A 15,784-nucleotide genomic window follows, 5' to 3' on the forward strand; every position below is an offset into this window, starting at 1 on the left:
CAAATTCTGGAAGAAAAGCGGAAGATTAAATTAATTCAACGATTGTCAGAGCTAAAGTTAATTTAATTTTCGAATATTTTTTTAATTAAAAATCTAACCGGTAAATGTTTTTTGAAATCAACAAGGACTCATTTCTTCTGTTTATATTTTTGGAAGTGCGATTCGTTTTGGAAGATCCCCAAAAATAAAAACGAAGATCCAAAATCTGGAGAGGGTATTTGCTTTGCAGTTAAATAAAATTTGTATTCTCACCCCGCCCTGTGCGTCTTGTCTTGGCAAATACCCTTCGCTAATTACGATATTTGAAAAATAATCGAGAAAAGAGAAAGAGAGAGCATGAATTTGAAGCAGGTTTCCGAAGATTTTGAAAAGAATGGATTGGCGGTCGTGAAGGGCTTCGCGAGCGCGGAAGAATGCGAAGCGATGAGGGATGAAATGAAAAAGATTTGTGAGGGGTTGAAGGCGGATGAGATTCATTGCTTTGAAACCGAATCAGGTTTGTTTTGAACTCACTCATCTCTTCATCTTTCTAGCGAACAATGATTATTTCATGAACTCGGGCGACAAGATCAGGTTTTTCTTCGACCCAGCAGCGTTTGATGACCAAAAGAATCTGAAATCTACTGCTTTTACGGAAAGGGTTAAAATTCAAAATTGTTCATTTCAGATCGGAATGACTATTTCACCGAATCTGGCGACAAAATCCGCTTCTTTTTCGACCCAGACGCAAAAGCTTCCAAAGACGAGCTAGTCAAATCTGCTTTCACAGTAATAAAAGTCAAAGATTTCAATTTTAACCCTATTCCAAAAGTCGCTGAACAAAGTCGGCCACGCACTGCACACCCATCCTGGGGTCTTTCACGAAATCGTCACTGCTCCAAAAACAAAGGAAGTTTTGAGAGCGATCAATTTGAAAAAAGTTTGCGTTCCGCAGAGGTACCCATCTATGCGCACTCTTCTCTGCGATACTTGAAAATTTCAGTATGTTCATTTTCAAACAAGCGAAATTCGGCTCTGCTGTCCCGCCTCACCAAGACAGTACTTTTCTCCATACGAGCCCGACCCAGACTGTAGTAGGTCTTTGGTTGGCTCTAGAAGATGCGACGGAGGACAATGGATGCCTCTGGTTCATCCCAGGTATTTTCGTTTATTTTTTCATTTGCAAACACCGATGAAGGGTCCCACAAGCCGTATAAAAACGAGTCAAAGAGAGAAAAACTGGGCCATGCTTTTATGAACCGCGTCCCCACTTCTGACGGCTCTGTCAAAACAGAATACAGGCTTGGAACTTCGAAAGAATATTACGAATCGTGCGACTTTACCTGGATCCCAGCTCAGGTTCGGCTTTTTCGAGCGCCAAGGAGAAAATTTTTAGGTGAAAAAAGGAGATTTGGTTTTGATTCACGACATGGTCCATCACAAATCCCTGCCAAATCACTCTAACAAAAGTAGGAATATTTACGCCTGGCATCTTTTTGAATCATCTGAAGCTACATGGGACTCGGTAACAACAGTAATTCATTCTACAGTCGTGTTCATTTTATTCAGGACAATTGGCTTCAATACCCAGAAGGAAAATCTTTCATGGAATTCTCTACAGAATAATTTACTTGTTTGCTTTTCGAAGAGCTTTCAGTGCCCAAGAATCCGTCATGTGATCCTCGATTTGATACTTTTCAAAGAAATCTTCAAAAAATGACTTTTGCTCAAACTCGAATTTCTGCCGCAGGTTTTTCGGGGTGTGAGGCAGGGCAAGACTATTTGCATTCTTGAAAAAATTCACGAAATTGCCTGTGAATATTCTTTTTCGAAAAAGAAATGCGTGCATATTCATTTTAGCCTATTCTCACGCATATTCACGAAATTTTGAGCGGACGGGGATGGGGCTTCAGTTTGGGTGGAGCCCGCGAGCTGTGAGCCTAAGGGCCCGATTTGATTGCGCCGCCGGCTCGAAGCTCGACCAATGGGAGAGCGCAGTGTTCGCGAATATTTGAGATATTCACGAATTTTTCAAAAATTCACGGAAGATATTCTTTTCCATTCATTTGAATATTTTCGCGTCATGAATATTCATACAGCAATAAATAGTGAATCTTCGGCAAAAAGAATAACTTTGAGAATGCAAATAGTCTGGCCCTGGTGTGAGGCGAGTTGAGCTTCAACGGGCTTTCGGGCAGAGAGCTGACGAAGTTTTCGATCGCGCGGATTTTTTCGATATTTGTATCAACCCCTCTAGAATCGGTTGAGATGAAATGAGACTGAAGCGAAGCTTACGTTATATTGGTACAAGATGCAGTTTGCCGGGATCTTCTTCGTTGAAAAATTGTGCTGGATTCTTTTGTCGATAATTTTTGAAAACCATCATTTCTAAAAATTTGTCGAAATTATTACCGTATTTATCCTCGCAAACCTTCTCGTGAAAAAGCTCATAAGCAGACTCTCTCCTTTTCTCTTCCTAGCCCGTTTTTCTCCTCTTTTTGTTATAAAAAAAAGCGTCTCTTGGAATAAATCTACTCAGAAGAGCACTTGAACATAAAAGCTAATAGTTTATTATCTTCAAACTATCGAAATTTGAACAGTCGCTTTCCAAAAACAACAGGGAAAATGATCATCACGCCTTGCAGCGCAATAAAAGTGTAGAAAATGCCGGTGAAGCCTTCTTTTCCAAAGGTGCTTGGGATTTCTTGAAGACCGAGGATTGAAAGGCTTGAAGAGTTAAGAGTGTGAAGAGCTCGTTTTATTTACCTAGTTATGCCGAGGAAGAATCGTTGGATTCCAATCAAAATTCCGTAAAATTCTTCCGGAAAGAGGAATCGGCAGAAGACGGGGGTAAGAGTGTAGCCCCAGGAGCGATAAATGTTGTAGACGAAAATGAGTGGCAAGCGCATCTTTTCATCGAAACTGAGCTGAAGGAAGCCAAAAACGATTCCAACGAGGAGATTCAAAATGATAAAAATCCAAACTCCGAGAAGCTTCCCAAATTTCAGCGGTCGACTTTTTATGCACTTCGCAAAGCCATCCGAGACAAAGCCGCAGAGCATCGCGAAAAACGCAGCTGTCCAGGCATACGCTCCGAAATCATCGACGTGCTGTTTGTAATTGTCGCCAGCGACGAGTCTTGCATACGAGTTCCAAGTGAAAATACAGTTGAGTACATTCATATTCAGCAGAACAATCCAGACGACCATCAGGATATAATTTACGTCCAAATAATGTTCTTTAACATTTCCTCTTTTTTCGACTACTTTTTCATCAACAATTTCAGCTTGAATTTGCGACTTTCGGTGATTTTTGGGGAAAAAAGAACTTCTCCACGCACTCGCTGGTCGAGTTCTAAAAAGGGCGCACGAGAGGCGCGAGGGTGGAGCAGCTGAGGCACACGCGAGTAACGCGGTAGGAGATGGGCACTCCCGGTAGGATATGAGGATTATCAAATTAGCCAGGTGTTATGTGCGGTAGGATATGAGGGTAAGCAATCAGCATGATCCCAGGTGTAAAGCGCGCGGAAGTTCTCTCATCATTGTCATCAAATGACGGAGAATACAACTGGATGCAATTAGATGTCGCCAGAAGGGCACACATATATATATCATTCGACTCAGAATTTTCTCATAAAGATGGATTTCACAGAAACCGTCGCTAAAATCAAAAGTGTGCCAAGATATGCTGGCTCTAAAAATAAACTTCAAAACAAAAAATGAGTTTCAGATTTGAATTCCTTGCAATTTGTTACCCTAGAGTAGATTTAAATTGAAAAACAACTTGTTCGAAGTATAAGGTCTAGAAATTATCATCGTTGATTTGGCCCACATTTGTTGCTCATACTGGGCTACTTAGCTTCAATCTTGTCTCCTACCGCGTTACTTGCGTGTGCCTCAGTTGATCGACCTCGCTACTCTCGCGCGCCCTTTTCAGAGCTCGACCAGCGAGTGCGTGGAGAAGTTCTCTTAATCCGATTTTTGCCTGTCATTCTCGCGAAAAAGCTCTGCGAAAAAGTCGAAGAAGCTTTGTTGAATCTTTTTTCTGGGAAAAGAAAAATTGAACGAATCCAAATCGGAATTGTCAGCAGCAAATTGACGCCGATGATCCACTCGTATGAAAAACCATTGTCGAAGGCGATCGCTAGAATCCTTGAATTTAAACTTTTCAAAGGCGCGTATTTTATTCTACCTGAAATAAGAGCTTCCTGCTTGAAACAATCCCTGGCCAATGACGAGGACGAGCGCGCCGATCTTCGGAAAAAGCACGGACATCATCGAATTCGTCAAAACGAAGGAATAATTTCCGCAAGAATAGAAAAACACCGCCGGGAAGACGAGCCAGTTCACCTGCGGCGTGAATAAAAAACAAACCAGCCCCAGAGTCACAACAATCGTCAAAAGCGCTCTTGCTTTGAAAATTCCCAATTTCTCGATCAAAAATCCCATCAGAAGAACTGAAACGTTCATTGAGAAGCTTCCAATTGTCCCTGCCGCGGAAAAGAAACTGTCTCGCTTGCTACAATTGATGATGCCGCTACTGGTGATTGTGGTTGAATTTGACAAGGGATCGCAGGAACTCTCGAATACTTGGAGGGCTTTGAGAACTTCCACGAGACTTGGCCAGCCTGAAACCGAGAACTGACTCTGATTTCATTTGTTTCTTACCCATAATCGTTCCGAAAAAGACGAAGCCTTCTACAGGCAAAGTGGCTAATAGAAGCTTATCAGATATTCGCCCCATTTTCTCTTTGAAAAAAGTGTACTTATGCCCTTTTTTTAGCTCTGTCTCGAATTTTACTAGCGCGAATTGAAAAGAAAAGATATCAATAAAACTGTTATGCTCTAAAAAAAGCTGTCTATTTTTACGAATAAAGTGCTTTGAAAAAGCTTCTTTTTTCATTTTTTTTATTTTGATTCTCTTGATGTTTATTTCATTATTTTCACGGTGTACTTTTTTTAGCGTTTAACATTACTATTGAATTATACAGGAGAATAATGCTTATGAAAAAGCAGAAAGGGAGAAGCGAAAATCTTTTTAGAATTCAGAAAGTAATTTGGTTATTTGTTGAACTTTGAATAAAAAAGCGCAGTAGACTCTGATTCATTTCTTGAATATCCTTTATTTCTATATGACATGAAAAAGCAGCAGAAAAGAGGGTGTAGAATAAATGATTGCATATTTTGGTTTTGGAGACTTTTTTTGAAAGCCGTTAAATTTGATAATTTTTATTTGAGAATATTCGAAAAAATCGAGAACGAATAGTATCTCGTTTTTGTGTGGTGATTTGTTTTATTCTATGCACGCAATTTTTATAATATTTTTATTTAAAAGGAATCGCAGTTATTGTTTCTTGTAGAAGTAAAGAAGGAAAATGCACGAGCCCAGTAAAAGCGCCATTTTTGAATTTTTGAACGTCGAAAAGCTGTTTTATGAACTGTAGAGAAAGCTTTTAGCGCACTAAAATCATTGATCAGTAATGATTCTAAATCTACCGTGGACATATTGATCGATACTGTGCTCGGAAACCTCTGTAGAAAGCCTGACTCAGGCCCTGAGACAAGTTTTTTTTCAGAAAGTCTCGGAACCTGACTCAGGTTTTCTACACAGGTTGCCAAGCCCAGAGGCGATCTGAATTGAATTCCGGAAAAGGGACTTACTATGAAGCATTCGTGAATCCATGCGATGCGCGCGGAAGTTACTGCCTCCATCGTAGCCATTGAAACCGCTGCTGCCATCGCCGTTGTTTGGACTTGGACTGGAGCCGCTGCTGCCCCCGTCGCCTTTGAAGTTATCGTTTGGTAGAATTCTCCTATTGTAGCGGTACACCTGATTCACATCGGCCTAAAAGGAGAGTTCGTTCTTGTTTACAAGATGTTATGGCTCAGACATAACATGATTCAGGGATAGCAAAGTATGAACATAATTTACTCATATAAAGCTATATCTAACCTCGTTAACAACTTCTCGAAGCGATAAAATCGAGTTGAAGAGCTTAAAAAACTTTCTGCCTTTTCCCTCTGCCCGGGCTTTTGACATGAGCGCCTTGATGAAGATCTCTTGGAGGAAGTGAATCACGTGGCGCTGCTCCATCGTCAGCCAGTCGTTTCTGTCAGAAGAAAAGACGATCTTGTGCAAAGGATTTTGAATTAGCCTGCAAAAGCCAAAAAATCATCTGATGGATTCAAAATCCCGTAGCAAAGCGGCAACAAGAGCATGATCGAGATCATCCCCACCGATGGCCTTTATTTTCATAGCGCAGGCGAAGTATTCTTTGAATTTCTGCTTCCAATCATCACCGAATTTACTAAAAAAATAATCGATAAACTTTCTTTACAGCGTTAATTTTACCTCATGTCCTTGATACTGTAATTATTGCCAGTAACGCCTGTAATATGACCGGCAGACTCGGCCGTCGTTTTCGTCCAGCGGAGAATGACGAGCTCCATGAAACTTCGAGTGACGAGAGTTTTTCGTTCCGTCTGGTTGAAGTGATTTCCAACATAGGGCAGTACGCTGATGAAATCAACGAGGACTTCTACGTGCATCGTCAGCGAATCTCGGATGTGATCAACGCAGCGCAACTTTGACCAGCCATTTGTCGGTTGCTCCCAACGAGTCATTGCACCAGTATTTTTCTCGGCTGTTATTGATGCTAAAAATGGTTGGTATTGACGGTCCTACTCAAGAAAAAGACGGTCTACGAGAGAAGAGCCTGGGCTCGGCAACCTGTGTAGAAAGCCTGATTCAGGGTCTAAAAGAGATCGAATGAAATACCGCGGCTTCATTTTTAGACCCTGACTCAGGTTTTCTACAAAGGTTGCCTGACTCGAGACAAGAGTCTAGACATGTTCGATGTCTAGACATTTTCCAGATTAGTCTTTTTTTCTTACCGACACTTCCACTTCGCAGATGTCTGTTGCTCGTGTAATCGTTCCAAAACGTCTTGACAAGTTCGAGCATTGTTGAGTCATGCGGACTTGCATCGATCGATCGAATAGTCGATGATGTCGATGGTTTGTTCCTTGAAACCAAGGCGCTATCGTTCTCGCCCCGACTGCCACCCGCTTTTCGACAAGTTCGACGGTCGTTGAAGCTCTGCGTTCCTGAAAAACACGATTGAAAACTACCTGGCTAATTCAAAATTACTTAAAAAAAGTTTGTCCGAAAAAAAGTTACCCCTGACAGATTGAGTCCCAAGCGAATATTTACCTTGAACATATTCAGCTCTCATTCCAGCATTTAAACAGGCTTCGAGGCGGCAGTGTTGACATTTGAGCATTATTTCCCGCGGAGTTAGGTTCGGCGCGCGGTTGATAATCACCTCCTTCAAGAAAAAATAATCGTAAATAAAAAATAACTCGCACTAACGCGCTGGCAGGTCATGTTGCTGAGTGAAGCGTTGTTTTGAAGGAGAACGATGCGGCGGAAGAATACGCGGCAGGAGTCGCAGCTGATCGCATTGTACTTGATTCCCTGCGCTTTTCTGTTGCAAATCGCGCACTGAAAATAGCGTTTTCTTTCCAGATAAAGATTAACAAAGATGAAAGCGAAATTAAGTCAAAAAAAAAGTCGAAACGGATTGATGAAAAAGAGGATTTCTTTGTACCATAAATTTACTTCGTTTTTAGCATTAAATTTGTTGATAATTTTTTGGAGGTGGTGCTAAGGGCGTAAAAGAGATTATAGAAGCCACGGTTATTACGTAATAACCCGCAAATAAATGCAAAAATTAGGTCAAATGGCGAAAATAGACACTGCCCAATTTGCAGTGCGAATTAGTTTTTCGATATATATTGTGGACTCTTTTCTTCAATATTAAGATTCAATCTTTACATCTTATCAATCATATAATATGAGATAATTAACCACAAACAATCTATTAAGATTTTAGTCAAGAAGAAAAGCGTGTTCAGTATTAACCCTCATTCATCTTAATTATCTTCAAAAGCAAGCCACAGAGAGGCAATTAAATGAATAAAAGAGTAGCACTAAGGAGAAAGCTACCTTTTCGTCGCTAAAAAGCTTTTTTCCTCTGGTCTTCTTTTTTTTTGGCGGTGAGCTTCCGGCCTCAGCTCCTTGTTCTGATCCGTTCACTTTGGTTAGCGTGATGACTGATGGCTGCTGAACCATGGAAGGGCGGATGAAATTCGGGGAGAGGGATTCTGGAGAGGAATGGTTGAAGAAGCCACCATTTGTGTGCTCCATCTAAAATAGCATACTGTAAATTAAGGATTATTTACTCGATACAGGAAAACCGGTTAGGTTGTCAAAAAGAGCAGTCAATAACTGATCTCCGCGACTGGTGCAGAAAATCTGAGTCAGGTTTTCATGTGGCTTTTTATATAAAAAAATCGTTCAAATCCTGACTCAGGTTTCCTACACAGGTTGTTGAGCAAAGAAGAGGAACAAGACTCATCAGGTTCCCGTTCTTCTGCATATTGGTACGGATTCCTGTCTTCTTCTCAAAAGACAGGCTCCTTAGACTCAAAATATACTCCTCACAGTTACGTTTTATTCTGAATATAATCCTGTAATTTTTCTCCGAAGATGAAGAACAATTTATCGATTTTGACGAATAGGTTAAAATCGATATCAGTACACTGTTCAAACATGCCCATTTGCACTTACTATTTTGTCTTTCTGATTGTCGTTCTCTTCTGTGCTTCGTTCTTTGTGTTCTCAAATGGCTGAATTTCGTTTTTGTTCACATTGATTTTCGTCGATTTCGGTGCGTATCGATTTGAAACAGCGAGTCAAGTGCGATTCAAATTCAAGTCTGAAAAACAAACTCGGTTTTTAAAGAAATTATTTTTTCTCTTTATCAAAAAATTAAGGATATACACCCCCTTAAAGATCTTACTTTTACTGATAAGGATGTCACTTCATAAAAATAAATACAGTCCGATAGTTCCTTTTTTGGGCGTTACTTTTTTGTGGGTTTTCTCGGATCAACTCTGAGTGGCGTTGGTTACTGTTCTCTAGTTTGTGGTTTCTCTATTGGCCAACATAATGCTTCCGCAAGTACAAAAAGGGACCCTTCCTGCAACACCATTTAATATACAAACATTCCAGCGAGCCTTGCGGGCAAAAGAAATCGCTTTTCGATACTCGACTAAGTCTCATCGACAAATGGGTGGAATATCTTCCATTTTCATCCAATAAACTGTCAGATATTCCGAACAGTCGGTCTCGGCTATTCCGAAAATGAGAAATGGAAAAACGTCGATATTGAAAGTCAACATCATTGACCATCGTATGTCAAAAGCGGAAATGTCAAATGATTACAAGTTGAAAGCTTGATTGTTTTTTTCTTATAATTTCGTAAATTATCATTATCATAATTCTCTTTTGACAAATTTTGACTCCTGGTATGCTTTTTCTAAAATCTTGAAGCAATAAAAAGGAAAAAGAAACGGAAAAAATGAAATATTTTGAATAAAAATGAATATTTTTCTCTTCAAAAATAAATTATTGATTGAATGAAAGTACTGAATAATAACATTATATAGTAATTACATAATAAAAAGATGATATCCCTGTTAATATTTCCGTTCTAGCAACAAAATACGAAGTCCTTTTATCAAAATAGAGTTGTCTCTTGAAAAATATACCGATATGATCAGACATTCTAATGAAGAAAGGGTCAATAGTTAGCCAATCACAATTTTCGACGCTCATAGTGGTGGCGTAATCCCGCATTTGAGTGAAGTTTTATCGGTATTTCGCGGGCTAGGGTTTTCTTCAGATTCGGAACTTTCAAATGAAATCGCCATAAAAAAAATTTTTTCGAAAAATTCGATTTCAAGATTTTTACAATGGTGACATTAATAACCGAAAAATTCGAAGATAGAGCGAAAAATTGAACTTTAACCCCTTTCACACTTTTTAGGCTTGAACTTTAGACCACCCTCTTATAAATGAAAATTATGGCAGAAGAAATTCAGGGGTTTCGCTTTGAAAACTGCTCTTTTGATGAATTCGCTTCTCTGAAGGAGTCTCTTTTTCCGATGTTAATTTTTGCTCGGCGTCGGGTGCCGTCCCAATTTGGCGCAGCTCAATACAACGCCCACGCAAGCCAACAGAGAGCGCTGAACGACCTCAGTCGCCAGCTCAGTCCAACTTGGGAGCCAAACTCAGCATTCCAAAAGTTCAATGAGCATTTTCCCTTCACAAGTGTTGGGAAAAACTGTGAGTGGCATTCTCTTTCGAGTTTGGGAAGACGAAATTTATCATTTGTAAATTCCTTTTTCCCGTCAAAATTTGATAGTTATGTCACTTACAGTTTTATTAGAGTGGTGACTCAAACTGACACGGCTGTTTTGGAGGTGCCAGTTTGAAGCATCACAGCACATCTGGCCTCGGCAACCTGTGTAGAAAACTTGAGTCAGGGTCTAAAGCATGTAAAGTAAAAAGGCGCTACATCCTTCAGACACTGACTGAGGTTTTCAACACAGATTGCCGAGGCCAGCTGTACATTAAAACCTCAATTTATCAGATTTTCTTTCCCGAAGCTAGAAAATCTGATAAAATGGTTACCTTCTATTTTATTCGCCTCCCGAAAAGGGGGTCTTGACATAATTTTAATTATTCAGCATCACTCGCTGGCTCACTCTATGAATTAATTTCAGCTTGTCGACAGTCTGTGAGACTCGCTGTGTCAGTCCAAAAAAATCTGGGCCAAATCTGAAATCTCTGCCATCTTTGAATCCGCTTCTGATTTTCTTCACCCTCGAGAAACTAATGATTTAACAATGTAAAAAATACAGAATCTCTTCAATAATTTGCACTACTATTTTTGAGGCCGCCCTCAACTTCCTTTTAACGAACTAAGAACTAACAAAAGATGAATAATATCAATATAATGACAGTTTTCAGCCTAGAATGATAAGGGTGTCACTTTGCTTTTTGATCAAGATTCAAGAAAATTATTAAAAGTCTTCAAACTTGACAAAAGAACAAGACTAAAAATTTGATAATTTTCTGGAATATTGATCAAATATCAAAGTGACACCCTTATTATATCTTCCTCGACGCTCTTTTTTTATCGCCGATTTCAAGTTACAAATCTCTGGAATACCAAATACGCGTCGCTATTTTCCGATCTAATTTTAACTCTCTTAATTCGCCCAGAAAGTTTTTGGAGGTCTAGAATATCTGACAAATTTATCCAGCGTCTATTTTTCTCGCTGAAGTCAATTTAGATGTTCCATTGGAAAAAAATCGATGCAAAGGAGGAGTGAGACCCGTTCAGCTTTCAACTCATTCTCATTCGGCGCTTTTTTCTTTATTCCGATGCTTTGTCCGGTCGATATTTCCAAGCTGCTTTCGCCTGAAGCTGATTTTCTAGTTGAGCGACTTGTGCTTTATCTCCGACTGCTACCTGCGTTCGAACCTTGTCTTTCTTATCAATGAAAAAATTGCTCGGATCCGCCAGGCTGCATCGACGATTTTCAATCAAGAAGGTGAATCACGTGTCTTCTGATCCCCCCATTCAAAGATTCTCAAATCCTTTTGGCATCAAAGAAATGGGAAAGAAAGCTGAAACAAAATCTAAATATTTGCCCCTCCCAAAATTTCAAATTTGTGTTTGTTGCGGTAACATGCTCAAGAGGACAGTAAATTCACAAGAGAAGAGATTCAAGATTCAACTTTGAATGAGATTTTTACCGTTTTTGGGCTTTTTCGAGCTCTCTCGAGCTTGCTGGCCGATTGATTTGAACGGAGATACTCACATTGGAGAGCGTAAGTTTCATTTTTCTAGCGCTAGAATCTCCCAACGCGCGAAAAAGGTGGTGCCGATAAAAGGCGAATTCTGGCGATAAGGGTCACGGAAAACGCCTCAGGCTTCATTAACGATTCAAGAGCCATGATAACTTGATATTACGCGTAAAAACACTGCCGATATCAGGAGGTTGAAAAAAGATTTCAAATTCTTTAAATTCAATAACGCGGTCGCGTCAGACTTTCAGCGTTAAAATTTGATTGAATGATCTTCAAACTTTATGCAAAACAGGAAATGTCGGAGATCCGGGCCCGTTTTGTTGCCTAGAGCGGTGTTTTCAATGGAAGGTTCTCTTCAATGTGGAAGCCTAGATTGAACTTGACGCCACAATTATCAAAATTTGTTTTTTGAAAAAAATGTTGTTTTTCAGTAAATTTCAATTTTAGATGGATGTTATGATGCGCCAGTTGTCATTCATGATCCTCATTCACCCGCGCCCAAGGATCTTTTAGGATCGAGCTTCAGAGGAGTACCTCCTCTTAGTTAGAATTCCAGCTAAAAAGCCCGCAAAAAGAATTTTGCTTCGTCAAATGCAAAGAAAAACATGATGAACTTGGACATTGGACTCATGCTTACGTTGCTTTTATGCCTGAAAAAGGCCCGTTTCTCCCTTCTTTTACCTCGACCCCTCCCTTTACCTTTTAAAGAAACGCTCAAAAGACTGTCTCGTTGATTGTATTTGCATCAAAGAAGAATCTCAGCGAATTTGGGCTCTGACTCTCAGCATTTTCGGCGGAATCTGTGTTTGCGCAAAATTCTTGGTAAAAAAAAGCTTTAGCCTTTAAAAAAGTCTTGTAAAAAGTAGTCGTGTAAAAAAATCGTAAAATAAGACTTACCGCTAAGAGCAATTCATAACACGTCTTATAAAGCTGACAATCAATCGTAAAATTAAGATTCTGTTCCCTACTGGAGGATTAAATTGATTGACATTTATAGATGTACTTTGGCTACAAAACCCAAAAAGCCCTGAAACCACCTCCCCGCGAATCCTACGACGCTTACACCAATCCGTCCTTTGAAGCCGCCCTGCTGCGCGAAATAAAAATGGAGCAAGAAAGAAAAATCGCCGAGCGAAATGAAGAAATTTCACAAATTTCCAAAAAACTTCTTGCCCGTCGCGTTTCTGTCTCGCAGCCTCCAGTATTTCCTATTTCGATTTCGAGAAAAATGGAGGCGTTGGACGAAGTTTCCGAGGAGGATTTTGAAGGTCTTTCTGAAAGTGAAGAAATTGCTGAGAAAACAAAATTTTGAAAATAAACGCTTTGAAAAGTCAGAAAAACGCGGTTGTTTTTGGTCCAAAGAGGTTAATTTGCATGTTGCAATAGGCAATAGAACGCAAGTTGCAATTTTTGACTTCAAATCGCCCCCGGTTATCGCTGACGATCGGTACAAGCAAGTAACTTGAGTCAGTCAAATCCGCAGACACACAAAATGAAGCTTTTCTCTTCTTTCGTTCTTTTCGCTGGTTTTTCCGCGGCTGATGAGAGTCTTTGCTCGGGAGGACAAGTTCGGGAAGAACGATGCTGCTCTCAAGAGACCTGTGATCCAAATGAACCAATATTAAGTGTTTCAAATGGACGTTTTTGAAATCGGGGTGTGGCAATAGTTTTTATTTTAGAGAAAGAACGGAAAATTTGAGCCGCCGGGAGCGCGGCTTTCTTGTCTTTATACTCGAAGCCGCAAGCGGCTTCTCGATTTTAAATTTGCTAAGTATTCAAAGTTTTTCAAGCTTTCTGCTTTCAACTGCTTCTGATGAAGTGCATAGTTGATAGTCAAAAGTGAAACACGAAAAAGTGGTGCCTCAGCGTTTTGCCCGGCGAGAGATGTCCGAGTGCATGCGTCTGTCCCGATGGAATGAAGTGGGATAGCACAGCAAGGCCACCCAGATGTCTTCATTCCTGTGCAATTCGAACTTGCGGAGACAATGAAGAGTTCAAAACTTGCGGAACTGCTTGCGAACCAACATGCCAAAACCCATCGCCTGGGGTATGCATAGGGTCCACACGCAAAGAGGCCAATTTTCGGCTTTAGAGCCGAATATCTCGAAATTCGCGTTTTTCTCTAGATTTTACTATTACGCGTTCCAGTTTTTTTTATCTTTTCTTGACCAGAATTTCAAGGGCTACATTTTTCATATTGGTGGTTTTTTCATAGAATCATGCGGTCACCGATTTTTTCTTTGCGTGTGGGCCCTAGGTATGCACCGAGCAGTGTGTCGAAGAATGCCAATGTCTCGAAGGATTCGTCAGAAACGACGAAGGAAATTGCGTGAGAGAACGAGAATGCACCCCAACTTGTGGAGAAAATGAAGAGTTCAAGACTTGCGGGACTATGTGCGAGAAAACATGCTGGTCGCCGAATGAGAATAAAAAGTGTAACAAGAAGTGCAACGAGAATGTGTGCCAGTGCAAGGATGGCTTCTTGAGAGAGAAAGGCGGAGCTTGTGTTGAGGCTGGAAGTTGCAAGCCTCAGGCGAGATACAACTGCAAATTCGGAGACTTGGAGTTCATCGACCGCTACTCAACCAAGAAAGGACTTTCCCCACTTGCTCCGGGAAAGAGCCAGGTCTTTATCTGCAAGGACAAGAAAAACAACAGGAACAAGAAGATCAATCTTACTTGCGGCGAATCTGCGGATAATGTCGGAAAATTTGATCTCAAGAAGGATTTGAATCTGTACTTTGATCACTGTGGAAGTGGTTGCTCAATGGATGAGATTCAAGAGCTTCTTGGGGCGACTGCGGAAAGGTAAGTTTGAGAAACCATAATAAAATGAAAAATATTTTGGTTTTAAAATTTCCTCGAGGAATAGATTTTGAGTCACCCTTTAAATTTTCTCTGCTGAACTTTTTCAAAAGTTTCTTTTACTTGACTATCATTCATATATCTAAAAGCAATTGCGACTCCTTCGAGCCAGGCGCCAAATGCAAGTTCTCCTGCATCTCCTCCTCGACTGGCAAAAGATTCTCATCGAAAAAGAGCTACAAATGCCTCTGCAAGGACGAAGACGGCAAACGAGTCTGCTCTTGGATCGGCAAGTTCAAGAAAGACACCTTCTTCGCTGCTCAAAACGGGGAGCCTTCCAAATTTTCTTGCGCGTAAAACAATAAACTCTTCCTTGATTTCAAAGAATAAACTTTTCTTCTCCTTCTATTACCCGTTTTTCATTAAAAGATTTAGCGGTTTATGAATGTCAGTAAACAGCTCTGATCAGTCTTAATCGAGCAAAATGGATTAAAATATCAGTCTGTCGATCGAAGCGGATTGGTTTCGATGAGCATTAGCTCCGTTTCTCCGATCATGGACACAAGAGAAGCCCATGTCCTTCAAGTTGATCAAAACGCTTGAATTAAAATATGAACTGATTTTTATTGCGGCTTTGGTGATTTCTCTCGTCGTTTTCAACGGATTTTGCTTATGGGTAAGTCTAAAACAAAGTCTCCGAAAATGACTTTTTTGAGTATAATCGCCACGAGGACCGGCTAGAATGCATGGATAAATGTCTACCGAGACACTGCATTCCAAAGAAACATCCAGTGTACATCACATTTGCTGAAAAACGACAGAGAAACCACTTGAAAACTTCTGTTCTCGTGGCAATATAAATATTAAAAGGCCTCTTTTTGATAACAAAGAAAGGGAAAAAGAATTGAAAAATAGAAATTAAGGGTTTGACGACTATCAAAGCCTTTATGTGTCTTTTTATTTACGAATTTGTTTTGGTACGTTTCCGAATCGTGACAGAGGAAATCCATCTCGGCACATTTTCTCCATAGTGACTGTCGAAGCTACTGTCAAATCGCTCAATTCGATGAAGCTCGAGAGTGTTTCTTGTTTTCTTAAGGCTCTCCACTTTCTTTGTTCCGTTGCTCGGTTCCTTCCGCTTATTCGAGTTATAATCATCCACTTTCGCTAATCCCACTTGCTGGTCGTGAATTTTTTGGTCAGCTTTTTCAAACTTTGGGAGGCGGGACTCGATTGTAGGAAAAAATGAAGAAGGCTTTTCATTTTTCTGAAGAAC

The 15,784-nt window shown here is 40.2% G+C and overlaps 4 protein-coding genes across 5 annotated transcripts; 2 read left to right on the forward strand and 2 right to left on the reverse strand.

Moving 5' to 3' along the window:
- The first annotated feature begins 302 nt into the window (after positions 1-302).
- LOC145697185 (phytanoyl-CoA dioxygenase domain-containing protein 1-like) lies at positions 303-1,682 on the forward strand. 2 transcript variants are annotated; one of them, XM_081774350.1, is made up of 7 exons: positions 303-496; positions 534-633; positions 811-936; positions 983-1,137; positions 1,178-1,338; positions 1,376-1,504; positions 1,549-1,682. In XM_081774350.1, the coding sequence occupies exons 1-7, from the start codon at positions 337-339 to the stop codon at positions 1,603-1,605; spliced, it is 888 nt and encodes a 295-aa protein (XP_081630476.1). In that variant the 5' UTR covers positions 303-336; the 3' UTR covers positions 1,606-1,682. The 2 variants fall into 2 exon arrangements, with proteins under 2 accessions (XP_081630476.1, XP_081630477.1); XM_081774351.1 differs by lacking the exon at positions 534-633 and adding an exon at positions 668-768 and having other exon boundaries at positions 812-936.
- A 782-nt stretch (positions 1,683-2,464) lies between these two features.
- On the reverse strand, positions 2,465-3,362 carry LOC145699497 (uncharacterized). Its single transcript, XM_081776769.1, has 2 exons — positions 2,746-3,362; positions 2,465-2,706 (listed from the first exon to the last, which is right to left on the reverse strand). Exons 1-2 carry the CDS (start codon positions 3,186-3,188, stop codon positions 2,562-2,564), a joined length of 588 nt encoding a protein of 195 aa, XP_081632895.1. The 5' UTR covers positions 3,189-3,362; the 3' UTR covers positions 2,465-2,561.
- A 1,543-nt stretch (positions 3,363-4,905) lies between these two features.
- On the reverse strand, positions 4,906-8,800 carry LOC145699046 (oxysterols receptor LXR-beta-like). The gene is made up of 10 exons (XM_081776296.1): positions 8,611-8,800; positions 7,987-8,187; positions 7,351-7,482; positions 7,192-7,306; positions 6,873-7,085; positions 6,331-6,634; positions 6,178-6,286; positions 5,932-6,108; positions 5,640-5,823; positions 4,906-5,439 (listed from the first exon to the last, which is right to left on the reverse strand). Exons 2-10 carry the CDS (start codon positions 8,185-8,187, stop codon positions 5,432-5,434), a joined length of 1,443 nt encoding a protein of 480 aa, XP_081632422.1. The 5' UTR covers positions 8,611-8,800; the 3' UTR covers positions 4,906-5,431.
- Positions 8,801-13,186: 4,386 nt separating this feature from the next.
- Positions 13,187-14,914, forward strand: LOC145697260 (uncharacterized). Its single transcript, XM_081774437.1, has 3 exons — positions 13,187-13,750; positions 13,961-14,511; positions 14,658-14,914. The coding sequence occupies exons 1-3, from the start codon at positions 13,619-13,621 to the stop codon at positions 14,863-14,865; spliced, it is 891 nt and encodes a 296-aa protein (XP_081630563.1). The 5' UTR covers positions 13,187-13,618; the 3' UTR covers positions 14,866-14,914.
- Positions 14,915-15,784: the final 870 nt, after the last annotated feature.

This window comes from Oikopleura dioica, chromosome 2, assembly GCF_907165135.1.
Source record: "Oikopleura dioica chromosome 2, OKI2018_I68_1.0, whole genome shotgun sequence".
NCBI classification, from domain to species: domain Eukaryota; kingdom Metazoa; phylum Chordata; class Appendicularia; order Copelata; family Oikopleuridae; genus Oikopleura; species Oikopleura dioica.

Coding starts and splice junctions, on each gene's coding strand:
- LOC145697185 (XM_081774350.1), top strand. CDS start 337: ATGAATTTGAAGCAGGTTTCCGAAGATTTTGAAAAGAATGGATTGGCG. Junction 1,339..1,375: donor TTACCTGGATCCCAGCTCAG/GTTCGGCTTTTT, acceptor GAAAATTTTTAG/GTGAAAAAAGGAGATTTGGT. Junction 1,505..1,548: donor CTGAAGCTACATGGGACTCG/GTAACAACAGTA, acceptor CATTTTATTCAG/GACAATTGGCTTCAATACCC.
- LOC145699497 (XM_081776769.1), bottom strand. CDS start 3,188: ATGGTCGTCTGGATTGTTCTGCTGAATATGAATGTACTCAACTGTATT. Junction 2,707..2,745: donor TTCTTCCTCGGCATAACTAG/GTAAATAAAACG, acceptor TAACTCTTCAAG/CCTTTCAATCCTCGGTCTTC.
- LOC145699046 (XM_081776296.1), bottom strand. CDS start 8,187: ATGGAGCACACAAATGGTGGCTTCTTCAACCATTCCTCTCCAGAATCC. Junction 7,086..7,191: donor GAGAGCTGAATATGTTCAAG/GTAAATATTCGC, acceptor CGTGTTTTTCAG/GAACGCAGAGCTTCAACGAC. Junction 6,287..6,330: donor TACAGTATCAAGGACATGAG/GTAAAATTAACG, acceptor TTATTTTTTTAG/TAAATTCGGTGATGATTGGA.
- LOC145697260 (XM_081774437.1), top strand. CDS start 13,619: ATGAAGTGGGATAGCACAGCAAGGCCACCCAGATGTCTTCATTCCTGT. Junction 13,751..13,960: donor GCCAAAACCCATCGCCTGGG/GTATGCATAGGG, acceptor TGTGGGCCCTAG/GTATGCACCGAGCAGTGTGT. Junction 14,512..14,657: donor CTTGGGGCGACTGCGGAAAG/GTAAGTTTGAGA, acceptor TATATCTAAAAG/CAATTGCGACTCCTTCGAGC.